Raw genomic sequence first — 16,502 nt, 5'->3', positions numbered from 1 at the left:
TGTTAGCAGTTAACTAAAATACCTCTAAAAATAAACTGCTAGAAGGGCTATTTCAAAGCCACTTCACAGCTGTCATTAAAAATATCGATTCATTGGATAAATTGTAGGAAATTGGAATGATTTGTACTTTAATCAAGGTATAAAGTTGAGTGGGAACTGGATTTTTCTGTGACTTTTATAACCTTTGTTGTCTGATATAAACTATGGGCTTCTGTGAAAAAAAAAATAATCAAGGCTGCAGGGAAAAAAAATGGGGGGGGGAACATTCCAGTCTCAAGAAAGGGCTAATGGCTCAGCAGTTAAGATCACTTGCTAAGCTGTAGAGATGGCTCAGCGGTTAAGAGCAGTGGCTGCTCTTCCAAAGGTCCTGAGTTCAATCCCTAGCAACTGCATGGTGGTTCAACAACCATCTATAGTGAGATCTGGTGCCCTCTTCTGGCCTGCAGGGACATACGCAGGATAAATCTTAAAAAAAAAAAAAAAAAAAAAAAACTTCACTTCCTGATCTTGCAGGAGTCCCACCAGGTTCAGTTCCCAGAACCCGCATAGTGGCTGATAAGCATCCACAAGTCCAGTTCCAGGATCGGATCCAGGAGAAGATGCCCTCTTCTGGCCTCCACAGGCACCAGACATGCATGCACACAGTGCACAGACACACATGAGAGCAAAACACCCATCCACAACCAGAAGAACAGAAGGAGATGTGCTGGCCTCATGAAAATGAGATCCTGAGAGGAAGAGAAAAACGGGGGAACAGATAACTCAAGTGACAGCAAACATGACAGGTCTCCTCAGAAGAGCATTGACTGAGGATGACATTAACCACTTCGACAGCTGCAGAAAAGCATCAGTTATGACAAACTATACGATTTCATGCAAACGGGGGAGGGGTAGTTCAGAAACGTCCGTGATCAATAACACTACACATTATCAATAATGTCCTTAGTTATTATAATAGTTTACTTTTGTTCTCTCTTGCTTGGGTATCTGGACAGTGTTAGTAGTGGGGGGAAAAATCATTCTCTGGGAATCACTTCTCTGGGAAGTTTGGTGAATATGAGTTCATGGTTTCAAATCATCATTTCAGTACACACACACACTCCTACCTAGCCTGAAATATTTACTTTCAGAATCAATCTTTTCAGATTTCCTAGAAGCAGGAAATTTCTTTTATAAAGTCATCTCAGTAGACAATGAAGGGGGCTAGACCCAGACAACACATCAGCATGGAATAGAAAAAAACTATTCCCTGAGAAAAACTAAACCGGAGAAAAACTAACAACAGCCTTGAGTCATCGGGACAAAGGTACTACATGGTGGAGAGCGCTAGCAGCTAAGTGAGGCGGGCTCCTTCGGGGACGCTTCTATATTTGGCTGCGACTAACACATTTGGGGGGAGGAAGGAGCTGAAAATGCCTGTTAGCTGTCCATGACACAACTGAGAATGCACAGAAGTGCCCCTCTCTGCCATTTTAGGCTCTCTTAGGCTTGCTCTATTGTTTGGAGCTAAGCATGCTGAGGAACGTGCCTGAAATCTTTGTTATTTGAATTAAGGCCTTAAACTCAGCAGATTCAGTAGTGTACATCTTAAATCGAGCTTGCTCAGAAACATGCCTGCTCCCGAAGTACTTTCATATATGTGAATATATTTATATATATGAAATGCATATATATTCGCTCCCTGAATAAAATCTCCTTGTTTTCTTTGTTTCCAAAGGGCACTGCTTGTGAAATAATCCGGCTCTCCTTACGGGCAGCAGGTGATAAACCTTCTTTCATCCTTTTATCTTTAGGTTGGACTTACTGGCGCCTCACAAACCCAGAGAGGAAACCATTGTGTCTAGCTGGCTACAGAGGCAGACACAGCGCACGTGAAGGTCACAGTGAAGAAAGGAGCTAAACGAGGCCTAGAGTGGCCTGGAACTTAACTGACATCCATGCTGAAATTCATGGCTCAGGCTGTGTCCACAGCCGTGCATCTGGAGGCTGAATTCCACAGCGTGCCCAAATCTGTTCTTGAGCAACGTGACATTTAATATTTCTACTCTGTGTATTTGTCTACTTACAGCAAAAGCTATGAAAAGAAGGGGGAAAAAACCAAAACAAGAAGTCACCGGACCTCACTGTAAGAATACACACTGGGTTATCTGCCAGTGAATAGAGGTCAGCAAGAACCCCGGGTTTCCCTGTCAGTGACTCACAAAGGGGTACATGCTTAGGATGCAAGGGTACTCATCTGAGCAGGTCTGAAGAATGACTCGCCAGCGACAGTCCAAGCCACCAGTACATTCATTCTTCGAAGGCAACCTTTATCCAAACATCTATATAGATCTCGCTGGCTTCCCCTCCAAGGACTATCTTCCCATGCTTATCTCTCCAGAGCTCCAGAACCTGCATGGTTCAGAGACCTCTGTTCTCCCACCTGCCTTGGAAATAGGTGAACTCATCCTAGCTCCACAAGAAGCTTGAAGGAGTAGCAACTAGTCTCCTGGGCTTCTTTTCCTTTTCCAAAGTTGCTTCAGTAGGAGGGATTGACTCCCGCCTAATTCTAGGCAACATGATCGTTAAAAAGTTTTCCTATGCGTGATCTTGGCCGAAAGTCTGAGAGTATGGCAGAATGTACAGGGCCTGCACAGGTCTAAGCCATACAGGGTCCCAGCACTGACAGGAGGAAGTAGACAAAAATATCCCATCCCTAACCAAGAAGTGGTGCCAACTGACACCACTTGCAAAGAAAAAATTACCCCTGTGGGGTCTCACCGAATACACAAACCATACTTAAGGGCAGGCCCCATGCCCAGGTAGGAAACAGCCAACCAAATGGTATTTTTGTGAGCATTTTGTCTCATTTATTTGGGCATTTTTAAAAAAATTGTTATTTTTCTTCACAATTTATTCATTATATCTCCCAATTGAAGTCCCCTCCCTCAACTCCCCCAGTCCACCCTTCCTCCCTCTTCCCTCCATCCCCTTCCCCTAGTCCACTGAAAGGGGGAGTTCTCCACTATTGCCATCTGCCCATAGCTTGTTAAGTCTCATCAGGACTGCCTGGATTCTCTTCCTATCTGGCCTGGCAAGGCTACAGCATCAGGGGCAAGTGATCAAAGAGCAGTCAGCTGAGTTCCTGATAGAGGCAGCCCCTGCTCGCCTCACTCAGAGATCCACATGGAGACTGAGCTGCCAATCGGCCACATCTGAGCAGGGGGTCCCTAGGGAGGATGCATAAATCTCATTCAGAATGACAACAGGATAAACACCAGAAGCAGTGGAAGAGAAGAAACAGGATGGAAGTCTACTATAGAGGGTCCTCTGAAAGGAATCACCCAACAGGGGATCAAAGCAGATGCTGAGACTCAGGGCCAAACTTTAGGCAGACCAAAGGGAGGGAGTCTTATAGAGGAAGATAGAGGTAGAAATAGAGGAATGTGGAGGGGACAGGAGCCACACAAGGAGACCAACAAAACTAAATGATCTGAGTCCAGGGAGTCCTGCAGAGACTGATGCACCAATGGAGGACCACACATGGAGAGGCCCTAGACCCCCTGCTCAGATATGGGCTTTTTTTTTTTTTTTTCAATTCTCAGCATTACCTTTTTTAATTTATTTTTAAATTTATTACAATTTATTCACTTTGTATCCCAGCTGTAGCCCCCTCCCTCGTCCGTTCCCTGGTCCCCTCCCAATCCCACCCTCTTTCTCTCTTCACCATGCCCCTCCCCCAGTCCACTGATAGGGGAGGTCCTCCTCCCCTTCCATCTGAGCCTAGCTTATCAGGTCTCATAAGGACTATCTGCATTGTTTTCCTCTGTGGCCTGGTAAGGCTGCACCCCCCTCAGGGGGAAGTGATCAAAGAGCAGTTCACTGAATTCATGTCAGAGAGAGTCCCTGTTCCCCTTACTAGGATACCCACTTGGATACTGAGCTGCCATGGGTTACATCTGTGCCGGGATCCTAGGTTATCTTCATAAATAGTCCTTGGTTGGAGTATCAGTCTCAGAAGAGACCCCTTGGGCCCAGATTTCTTGGTTCTGTTGCTCTCCTTGTGGTGCTCCTGTTTCCTCCAGGTCTTCCTATCTCCCCCTTCTTTCATAAGATTCCCTGCACTCTGCCCAAAGTTTGGCTATGAGTCTCAGCATCTGCTTCGACACACTTCTGGGTAGTCTTTCAGAGGTCCTCTATGTTAGGCTCCTGTCCTGTTCCCTGTTTTCTCCCTCTTCTGATGTCTATTCATTTGCCTTTCTAATGAGGATAATCATACTAAAATCTGTACACCTAAAGAACCTAAGCAAGAAGGAGGATCCTGGGTGGGCATTTATTTTTAACCTTACAGGTCTCTTCCTTGTACAGTATGTCTTCCAAATTTGTGATTTTTATGGGGTTTGTCTGTATGTATGTCTCACTGTATGTGTTTTTTTCTGCTTTTTCTTTGTATATTGTTATGTTGTTGTTATTATTTTGTTTTATTTTAATTATTTGCCTGTTTTCTTTCTAAAAGAAAGAGACAGAAGGCATGGAATTGGATGGGTGAGGATTGGGAAGAGATAAGGATAGGGAAAATGTAATCAGAATATATTGTATGAAAATTTTCTGCCTCAACCTCCCAAGTAGGATTAGAAGTATGTGCCTCTAAGTCCACTTCAGGCATTAACACTTCATCTCTGAGAGCTTGAAGTGATTTCTCACAGTAATTCTAACACACTGCCTCCCAACCCTCTGCACCTCCCTGAACTTTATACAAACATTTCCTCTGATTAAAAAAAAAAAAAAAGTCCTAGATAAATCTAACACAACTTAAAACCCATGTAAGGAAAAAATCAGTTTTTTGCAACACTTTACCAGAAATCTTTTATCAAGCAAAACTTCTTTTCTCCGGGGTTGATGACACTATGATTTTGTACTTTGTACTGCACAGTACCTATTTCCACAGTCCAGAATGACTTAAACATAAGGATAACTTCTCTAATCTGAAATGAACCTGAATACAGATCTCTGATTAAATGTTACAGTCATGAAGGAAAAGGCATCAAACTGTTCACTCATGGGTTTCAAGACCGTTGAAAGAATAGTCCCTCCTGGAGAATAGTTAGTAAAAACTTCATTCTTTGGAATTGTAGTATTTCTTTAAAGCCCCAGTAATCACCACTTGGTTTCCACTTATGGTTAGCCATGATGGCATCATAAGTAGAGTTGTATCTGGGATCATGAAGTCCCAGGCCATGAGTGATATACACAAACCAATCTTTCCAAAGGCTGAAATGCTTGTGCTATGATTCAGGCTGACTCAAGGTTTAATTAGCAAAAAGAAACAGCAATGGCTGTTGCCTCACTCTTCTTACGTAATAAGATGATGGTGATATGCAATTGAAATAGCAAGAAGAAGGTAAGGCTTCATTATAAACTAGTCACCACAAAAATCTAGAAGCCCATTTTTAGTAAAACATCGACCCAGCTGTCCCAGAAAGTAAAGTCTCTGTTGCTGTGCCAGAGCTAAGAAGGACTTAACCACAAATAGTGCCATGTTGAAAGAACATGGGACCCTAGTGGGCACCTATACTATGTTAGCTGGGACCATGTGAGGCTTTCGGGAAATAAGCCATACAGTTGAATATAAATATTACCGAAATAAAAAACCCTAAGTCCATTCCACCATCAAGGTTTTAAAGGAGGGGGGGAAACAAACGTAGTTTGGGAGTGGGGTATAGGGGTGATTTAAAAAAAAAAAAAAAAAAAAAAAAAAACCTTGAAAGAAAATCATTGAAATGATTATCATATATTCCTTTTCTGAAAAAAAAAATGGCCAATAGTTCACACTCCTTGGACAGGGGTATACAATACATCTGTCATACTAGCTTTCATTGACTGGAAAGATATGTTGATATGTGAGAAAATACACATATCCCTGGTATATGGTTGGAGACTAATATATCAAATAATGAGAAAAACACTTCTGAGACAAATAGCAACCTCCACGAAACAGCATTGCTTGTACTACGCACACACCTTGTACCTTACTCTAAAACCCAACAATAACTAAAAAGAAAATAGAGTTATTTCAACAGAGATCTTCTATTTTAAAACCGTTTCATTCATCCAATGTATTTTGTTTCATTCTGGAGAGCAGTTTGGTTCAGTTTTGGCTTTGGTTACACATTAATAATTTTTGTTTTTGAGACAAAGTCTAACTTTGCCAATGCTGGCATTGACCACACCAGATCAGCTGACCCTCCCTCCTTAGTTGCCCAAACAAATGGGAATACATGTGTGCTCCAATACAGGCCTCTGTCCATGCAATACCTTAGCAGCCATATCACGAAACTAAGTTACACTGACTCTAAGAAAGTCAATGAATTGTATCTAATAAAGTCCCTGTCGGCCATCTGTCCTATCACTGCTAGATAAGGTGCAAGAGTCAGTCATTTGGCATCTTGTTGAAAGACAGGGTGAACGCTGATGATACAGTATTTGCTATGTTCCCTACTCACTGCAAAAACTGAAAAGAACATCAATTCTGCAAAAGCCATTTAATTGCAATGCAGGTTTCACTGTTGCACATTAAAGTACTGACTGAAGCCGGGCATGGCGGTGCATGACTGTGATCCTACTCAGGTGTATGCTCAGGAAGCACAGTCAGGCGGATCTCTGTGAGTCTGAGGCCAGCCTGCTCTACAAAGCGAGTCCAGGACAGCCAAGGCTACACAGAGAAACTTGTCTCAAAAAAACAAAACAAAACAAAAAAAGTACTGACTGAATCAACCAAATACATTTTCAATTTATCTAATAAATGTGTAACGCCAAAGTATATGCAGCAATACTTCAAACATAAAAATAGTATCTCTATGATATTTTTCTTGAAAACCTGCCCAGTCTTGCTTTTGTTAAATACTTCTGTATTTTATTTACAAATTTAAATAATATGCTATAACCTCCAGATTTTCCTATTAATCAAAAAGAGAAGGTAATGCTAAAAATATCTATAAGTAATAACTGAATTTTCTTTTTATGAGCATATATTACATACATATATACTATGATATATATATATATACACTATACTATATATTATGACATATATATCATAGTAGTATAAAATAACAGGCTTTGTATGGCATTCCTATAGATGATTATAGAGGCAGAGTCTCTGGTTGGATAACCCAGGCAGATTTAAATTTACAACTCACAATTCTCTTATCCCCATTTCCTGAGTGCTAGAATTATATTCATGTGCCATTACTATAGACACCATGGCCTTATTTTTAATAACTAACAAGAAAACAGAAAGTTTACGTGAACCAGTTATACAAACGTGTCTAGAGTCCAGTTCCATACTCAGCCTCAAAGCCTCGTCCTCATACATGAAGCCTGTGTTCCTCACCCTGTAAAAGGCTATAGTCCCAATGCCTCTAGGCCTCATCCAACTTATTCCTTCAGAAATTACTTCCCAGGTCTTAGCCTGAGTGTTTTGTGTCTGGTGTCTGTGGGTCACTCTCTGGCTCACTAGCAGGCATGTCCAATGGTCTTTCCAGTACCTCCATTCTGATTATCTTTGTTCTGGGCTTTGAAGCCAAAGGCAGCCCCAATAACAACCAAGCCACCCTGGGCGAGTTCAGGGAATGTTCTACCTTTGAGAGAAAACTATACCTATATTACAAAATCCTAGTTTTGGGGTTCACAATTTAAAACTACAACCTCTCCACATGATAATAATGATGATGATGGCAAGAAGGAAGAAGATAATAATGATGAAAACAGGCCAGCAATGCAGTACTATGATCCCACCATTCAGGAAGTAACAGGAGATTTTGTGGGAAGTTTGAAGCTAGCTAGGATTCAAATCAAAACCCTGTTTGAAAATGACAACAACAACAAACAAAAAGAAAAACAAGCAAGGAAGAAATGAAATATGCTCAGCTAAAGGCTAAATCATGGGTTCCTTAGGGTAGTCTATCAGGATACTTTTACCCTGTAAAAGTTTGAAAAGCTCAATATATATTTCCAAGAAAAGGTTTCATTATGAATCAAGGGAACATAATAAGATCGTTGCCATTAAAAATACAGACCTCTTTTCAGACTCGCAACAGGCATGATACCAAAAACCCAAAGCCTTTGCAACTGTCGATAGTAGACAATAGCATTCACAGAAAGAAACACCTGTCATACCACAACTAAAATCGCGAAAGTCCACAAAGAAAAACAGTTTATCATCTTCTCTAGCAATTCAACAAGAAAGATACTATATGACCTGACAATTTCACTTTTAGATATCTACTCAAGAGAAACTATAAAGTTGTACATGAAAATGTCCAAAGGAACATTATTCATAACAGCTAAAAAAAAAAAAATGGGAGGGGATCTAAATGCTAAAGATAAAGTGAACGGATACGTGTAAGGTAATATAATAGCGTAACTCAGGAATATAAAGATGAACTACACATAGATACACCACATACACAGAGAGAGAGCGGAGTACACAAACCCCACACAAACACATGCAAAAAAAAACCCACAAAAATCTGGAATGAACTACAGACACATGCTACATCCTCTATGAAGTTCACATGCCTGCCAACTAAAAGAAGTCAGGCAGAGAACTCATTCATATATACAAGAAGCAGCCATATGTAAAGACAAAGTAAAGTGGGTATTGCCTAGGAACTAGAGACAGGATGAATTAAATCTAAGAGAAGAAAGAAATCTTATTTGAGGAATTCGGATGTTTTTTACAACTAATTTGCAGTAGCTGGGCAGGGAGAGACACCTGTGATGCCTGCACTCAGTAGGTTAGGGAAGGAAGATCACAAGTTCGAGACCAGCCAGGACTACAGAGCAAGTTCTATAGCAACCCTGTCTCAAAAACAAAACAAAAACAAAAACAAAGCTTGATTAACAGGGATTATTCTATCACTCGATAAAGTTACTTTAAAAATCACTGAATAGTACATATAAAATGAGCAAATTCTGTGAGCAGTGAAATACACCTTAAGATAATCATTACACTCCCGGAATGTACCCCTGTTCTCTGTTACAGTGAGTGGTGCTGTGATAACTAGCCCTGGTAAATAAACAATCCCATTCCGCTTAACAGTAACTACTACCGATATCCCTGTTACCCAGAGATCTGAGACACCCACTATATCACCAAACAAGATGATTTAGAACTAAATGCAGACATATTTACACTTACTTATTTTGGCACAAATATTTAAAGTAATATATACATCTATGTGTGCATGCACATGTATACACACACACACACATACATGTATATATGATGTGACACGTTTCATTGTCTTTGTGTTTATCCTGAGTACTCAGGGAAAAGATTTTTTTTTTTTTTTTTTTTTTTGAAACAAGGTTTCTCCTTGATCTCATTGTATGGTCCAGCCTGGCTTTTCACTCCTGGTCTTCCTGTCTCCCCACCTCAAGTGCTGAGGTTTCAGGCATCCTTCACCAGTTCCAGGTCTCTGGAGTCCTTTTTAAGATTTAAAGACTTGATAAGTACATTTTGGTGTTTTATTGGTGTATTGGGTTTTTTACCTTGTTTTTTTATTTTTTTTCCCGAGTCATCCTGCATATAGAGGATCAATAAATAGCTGATATCAAGCCCTGTGTCTCAGTTTGCTTTCTTTGCTGCGATGAGACCCTGACCTAAACCAACTTGAGGAGGAAAGGGTTTATTTATTTGGCTTACACTTGCATGTCACACTCCATCACTGAAGGAGGTCAGTGTAGGAACTGAAGCAGAGGCCTTGGAGAAACACTGCTTAGGGGCTTTTCTCTGTGGCTTGCTCAGCTTCCTTCTATCACTCAAGTCCACACGTCCAGGAGTGGCACTGCCCACAGTTGACTGACCCACCCCCCCTCAACCGTTAATCACGAAAACGCCCTACACAGATTCCCGCAGGCCAGTCTCCGAGACACAATTCCTCAGTCGAGGTTTCCTCTTCACAGTGTCTTTAGTTTGGGTCAAGTTGACAAAACCTAACCAGCACACCCTGTGTTCAATGAATAAGTCTTAGGGGCATCACTTTAAAATGTTTAAAATATAGAAAAACTGAATCTAAATTATCACAAACCATTGAGGAATGGAGTCAATAATGCAGCAAAGCATAAGGAAATCACTAATCCACTCTGTCTGTTGTCTAAGAGGCCCCCAGATATTTTTGCTCCTTTTCCTTTCATAACCTCACTTAATAACACCCTTGGCTCACCTGTTTGAAGGTCTTACACTATCCTTCCTTCTCTCAGACATGCTAAGCTTATTCTGAGCTTTTACTGTTGCTCCTTCTGCTTGGGGCTCCTTACACTTAAACATCACCTTTGTTGGCGATGGTATGTCCCAACAGTAACTGTTACCCATCACCGTCATCCCCACACCAGGTACTCCACCAACAATAAGGCCACTCTCCAATATTACGCTATTTGACAAGTTTCTTGTCTTTCTGGCCGGAAGGCAGGTTTCCCGAGAATAGGGAAAGCGCTTATCTCCATGTGGTCTCCAAAGCCCTCAGGTTCCAAACCAATTCTCAGCACTGCCCAGGAGATTATGTGTGTATATATGTATGTATATATGCATGTCTATATGGTTATGCATATGTCTGTGTACATATACCTGTGCATACATGTTTGTGTGTCTATGTAAAGTGAAAATAAGAATCTTAAATTATTCAACACAGATTTGTCCTCTACACGACGAACATATGAATGAATATTAAAATAATCAATTAGGAGAAGATCAAAATATTTATTTACAGATTTACTAATAACAGTGAAAGGTTTGCTATTTATTATCATCATATAACATCATTTAATTATACTCTTATCTCATCATTTTTTTTACCATCTGCATTAACCACTTTATAAGTGCAGCACAGTCAAACAAATGAGGAAACAAATGAGGACTTGCAGAGCTAGCTTTTGGTCCCAACTGAATTCCTATCCTGTTTTTTATCTACCAATACTCCTATTTTTTTTTTTCTAGAAATTCAAGGCCCCAGCAGAAAGAAGGCAAAGGGTGACTAATTGGCAGATGATTCCCCTAAATAAAAGACAAGACTGAACTTGCCCATTTGACCAGAATCTACCCTTGCTCCTGTACCACCCCCATCCCCAACTGTCTCCAGGATACCTCCCATTCCACATGGTCAGCTCATCTCCTGAGTCTTAGGTGTCAAACACCACAGTGAAAAGGGAAATAAAAAGGTTGGAATAAGGATCACAGAGTAAAGGAGAAAGTATTTTGATGCTATTGAAATAAGAAGAGGGGGAAACGCATAATAAAGAAAGAAATAAAAACCACTCTGCATCTTGGGAGCTGGTCCCTCCTAGGTCTGATAGCTGTGCAGGAGAATCCCTTCCAAAAGCAAGGACTTCAAAAACTGAGCTCTTTCTAAAGACCTTGCATGATTCCCATCCCAACAGAACCCATCACTCTATGGCATTTGCTTCTCTGTGGTCTATCGATAGAGGGGTGGTTTCAGGACAGGTGGCCTGTCATAAAATGCTCAGGGAGTTGAAAAGAAATATTTCCTGCTATTCTTGCACTGCTCCAAGGCATTTAATTATGCACTCATTAAATAACAGCAGAGTAATTTACAGGAAGAGACTTGGCCTGCACTGCTCAGATAATATGGTTAGATGTCTTTATTGAGCCCTCTTCTTTCTAAGGAATGTTTCACAGTAAAATGCTATACCCTTTCCTGACCTCTGGAAGGTCCAGTTTAGCCTCAGGACCAACGGTAGCAGAGCAGGCCATATGTTTGGTGTTATTAATGTATCTGTCCTAAAGAGTGAAATTTCATAGCCATGACCCATGAAGGAAGCTGCTTTCCACCCTTCGTAATTCTGACAAAACAGGGACTACCTGTGCTTCTTGCTCTTAGCCTTTCTGTATTTTCAAACCCCTTCTGCACAACTACAACCCAAAGGGGGAATGAACTGTTACATAATCTGGTTACAGATAATCTGGCTTACTAAATATTTTGAAGGAATGTTACATAATGATTCTTTTCCTTTGATTACAATCTAAAAATAAGTATTATTGGATCTATTCTGCAACTGATAGCCTGTTACACATTTTTCTCTAGTAAAAGAAAAGCTGTTTGTTTGTTTGTTTGTTTGTTTGTTTTTGAGGGGGAGTTGTTCCACAGCCCTAGAATTGCTTCAGGAAAGATGAGCCCAAAGCTTTTAAAGCACATATTCCTGAACCAACAGAGCCTCAGTAGTGGCTCTGACAAACTAAAGAGACAACTAAAACCATTAAAGTCACAAAATTGAAAAAAAAAAAAAAGTAAAAATGAGATATAAAAAAGTATATCACATTGTGGTTTTTAAAACCTAGAAAAAGAGCTATTAACACACCTTATACCCTACTACATAGACACTTGCACATTCATGTCCACTGTTCTATTACAGATAGCTAGAGAATGAAATCAGCCTATACATCTAAAAAGATGAACGGATAAGAAAATATGTAGCACATGCACACAATAAAATATTACTAGGTTGTAAAGAAAAATTAAATCATAAAATGCGCATAAATAGATGGATCTAGAAAAAAAAAGTGTACCAAATAAGGTAACTCAGGTCCAGGAAGATATATGCTGTTGTCTCTCATATGCGGATCCTGTTTTCAAATCTTCTCTTTCATGTGTCTAACTTGGAGCACAAGTAGAAGCCAGGAAACTAGAGGCCTTTGGGAGGGTGCTTTACAAGAGGGGATGTGGGAGATTATAGGTAAAACTAAAATTGTGACGTTGGATACTCAGGAAGAAAGAGAGGCAGTGGAAGTATGAGGAAAGCGGAAGTGGAGGGAGAACTAAGCCAGAGGACAGTGGATAAAAAACTCCATACAAGTCCACTTTCTCACAACGCATCTAGAAGATAATAGCTGGAGGGATAGGAGGAGACATGTGAAATTAAAAATGACTGGAGGGTAGATAATCCTGGGAGTTAGTGAGTTAAATGGGGTTGAGGGCAGAGGACAGAGAGAAGAGCAGTGTGGAGTGGGTGAAGCAAAACTAAGGATATACAGAAAAGCCTATGAAAACCTATTCATTAGTAAGCTAGCTTCAAAACACAATTTAAAAAACAAAGAGCTTAAAATGGAATACCCTGCATTTAATAAAAGTTGCAGTGCAAGGCACGGGATGCCTCCCTACAAGTTGCCGGTCAGAGAGACCCCAGCAACCTGAAAAACAGCACAGACTATTGCCATTGCCCTTACTATCATTTAATTGTGCTCTTATGCTCATTACTTATGAGGGTTTGCTGGGTGGTAAGATCCGACTGACGAAAACAACAATCTACAGAAAAAAACAATCAAAACATGATCAAGAAATTTCCTTCTTGATGACCAGCTTCCAGAGGGCTGTAAGGTGCTACACAGACTGATGGGGAAGAAAACACATCAGTGGTCTTACACGGTACCGGACTCTGAACGCTGCAGTACCAACCTCGCAGGCAAGATGTGCCCAGTCGTGCAATAGTGGCACAGCCGTTATGGGGTCGGTAAAAGCTTTCTGGTTGGATTTCATTAAATGAAATTTATTTTCTGCATTCCCAGTCCAAAGCTAGGAGGCAACTGGCTCTATATAGAACCCTGTACTGTTATTTTCTTAAATGGTCATGCTGTCCTGTACTGTTATTTTCTTAAATGGTCATGCTGTTAAAGTGCTTTCTAAATATTTGTGCTTATGTGTCTATACCATAGACCCTGGCTGCTCTTAACTTTGGTCCTAGACGCTTCTTTTTCAGTGGTCAGCAGTCAATGGAGAAATGCATAACTGGTCAAAGTGCCGAGGATATGTTTAGAATATCCTTAAACAGGGTATCTACATTAACATACTCCACCTACACATGCACACATACACACACACACACACACACACACACACACACACACACTCAGGGAATGTCCTGGGAGATGAGGCTGAAAAGATGTAAAAGCTGAAGAATGGGGAAGAATGCTGTGAAATGCTGTCTTCTAGACTCTGGTGGTGTGAATAAGAATAGCCCCCATAAGCTCATGTATTAGCATGCTTAGCCACCAGGGAATCTGAGAAAGATTAGAAAGATTATGAGCATGCTTGCATGGCAGCTGCCATGCATAGCATGATGATCACTGAATAACCTCTAAAACTGTAAGCCAGCCTCAACTAAATGCTTTATTTTTATAGGTGTTACCTTGGTCACGGTGTCTCTTCACAGAAGTGACTGAGGTATAGACGTGTCACAGCTATTGCACTCATGAAATCACGGCAGCTGTAGTTACTTGCGTAAGTCCCGCGTAAGGTCAAGCCAGCCAGCATGCCAGCAGAGGCAGTGTGGGTGACTACTGAATAGTTACTGTAGTTACTGATAGCTACTAGTTGCTGACGGACGAACAATCATTTTGAGATGTGGCCACAGGTAGGATTCCTGTGTTCCGGTGGATAGCCCCATGCCCATACCTGAACAATACTAAATGGATTTAGAGGGCAATTTGAGACACAGACAAAGAAGTTGGGAAAAGAATGTGTTGAGGTGATATAAGAAATATAAAGGGAGTTGGTGTGGAATAACAGAGTAGACATGGATATTTCATTGTATATATGTATGAAATTCAAGAATAAAGAAATATTTTAAAAGGAAATAGCTACCTGTCAACTACATTTATTATAGATCCCAGCCCAAGAAGAAAAAGTGCCAATATCTCTTTAAAAATCTACTTTCCTCAGCTACGAGCAGAGGTGCATGCCTGTAATCCCAGCACTCAGGGAGGCAGAGGCAGGCGTATCTCTGTGAGTTCGAGGCCAGCCTGGTCTACAAAGTGAGTCCAGGATAGCCAAGGCTACACAGAGAAACCCTGTTTTGAAAAACAAAACAAAAAGAATATATACATATTACATATATATATATATATATACACACTTTTCTGTCAATATTGTAAGTTTCTTATTTATGTTGTGATAAATATGGCCATCTATTTTTCTTCCTCAGAAAATGAAAGTTTTCTTGCACAGAAATCTGAGCAAGTTGGGCAAAATGTACATAAATAAATACCTTTTTAGTGAACAATTTCTCCTCTCTCTTTCTCTCTTTCTCTCTCTCTCTCTCTCTCTCTCTCTCTCTCTCCCTCCCTCCCTCCCTCCCTCTCAGAGTGGCTGGTAAAATGGCTCAGCAGTTCAGTAGGCTAAGGTCCCTGCCACCATGCCTGAAGATCTGATTTCGGTTACTGGATAAGAACCAATTTCTGCTGGTTGTCCTTCGACCTCCACACCCATCTGCACACAACTGAACCCAGGTACACATGAACATGTACACATTTAAGCACACATGAGAAAGGGACTTTAACTGTCTTAAGACTGTCTTAAGTATATTTTCATAATCTATCACTCGTAGGAAGGTAAGGTCACACATATTCTTATAATACAAAATGCTGACAGAACTCTTGCCTTCCATGATATATCTGTACAAGTTACCTGTCAAAGCTGTTCAGTTTCTAACGCACATATTTTTCCTATTACTACCAGCAGTCGCACCTAGAAGTCACTAGACAGCGCAATTAAGGTGGAGACAACTCAGCCAACACTTACTGGTTCAGCCGGACATCAAGAACGAACGCCGTGCCGAAGGCATCCACCTGGAAGCTCGCCTTGTCCACATGAGTCAGCTGCAGTAATAGAAAGGCAAAGCGTGTTTACTAGTCAGTGTGGTGAGCATTGTTTACGCTCGTTCTCAAAGGCTCACAGTATCACAAGTGAGAAAGCAACCCAACAAGGAAAGGTGACAGCGTATTAAAACAAAACTTGGTGCCTTCTCGGAGGCCTGGCATTCACCCATCCAAAGTTAATTACCTTCCAATCAAGGGGACAAGGGCTCTACTTTGCTGCTTTGTCTCAAGTCATGAAACACTGCACAGCCACCTTTACTTCATTAAACCTATTCTCTAGTCTATGAGCAGCTCTTTTAAAATTTGGCTTTTTGTCTTTGAAAAGGAAACTGTTCTCCATTCAAGAATGAGATAATACAGCAAATATTATCTATTTACAAAGAAGACATTTAAACCAAAATTTATTTTTAAAAAAATTCTTCTTCATCAAACTTTTAATGTATACTTTTAAAATAGTGTTACAGATCCTAATTTGTGAAGCCTAATTTCACAGAAGCTGCCACATCTTCCTAGGAGCAAACTTAAGCCTTTATACATACTGAAGGTGTCATCCTCCGAAAGTTTCTACGACAAAAATAATCAGTGTTTACTGTGCCATCCTATGGACCCTGTCAATCAACAGGAGCTCTACATACAATATCCAAACCAGCAGGCTATGGACCACCAGATATTTGCTGTTGTTATTGTTCTATTTAGATATATGCTCATGTGGTCTTGGTTTCTACATTTTCTAAAACAAGTGCCTAATTTCCTAAAATAAGTATGTACAATTGCTATCATGAGGAGAAACAGCGGACACTGTTTTAGAGCTAAACCCACCTCAGCAGCCTCGTGCAGAAACGAGGCTGATGGT

At 40.6% G+C, this 16,502-nt stretch overlaps 1 protein-coding gene across 11 annotated transcripts in view; it reads right to left on the bottom strand.

Annotated features, from left to right (window-relative positions):
• Adam22 (ADAM metallopeptidase domain 22) overlaps positions 1-16,502 on the bottom strand; it is a 226,571-nt gene that overhangs the window by 180,331 nt on the left and 29,738 nt on the right. For all 11 annotated transcript variants that reach the window (XM_055612609.1, XM_055612619.1, XM_055612620.1 and 8 more), the window contains exon 3: positions 15,573-15,649. In XM_055612609.1, the coding sequence (XP_055468584.1) occupies positions 15,573-15,649 (77 nt within the window). The remainder of the gene's footprint in view (positions 1-15,572; positions 15,650-16,502) is intronic.

The sequence above is a fragment of the Psammomys obesus genome, unplaced genomic scaffold (genome assembly GCF_907164565.1).
Source record: "Psammomys obesus unplaced genomic scaffold, mPsaObe1.curated_primary_1811, whole genome shotgun sequence".
NCBI lineage: Eukaryota > Metazoa > Chordata > Mammalia > Rodentia > Muridae > Psammomys > Psammomys obesus.
Note: the sequence above shows the minus strand (reverse complement) of the source record. Positions and strands in the feature narration are given on the sequence as shown.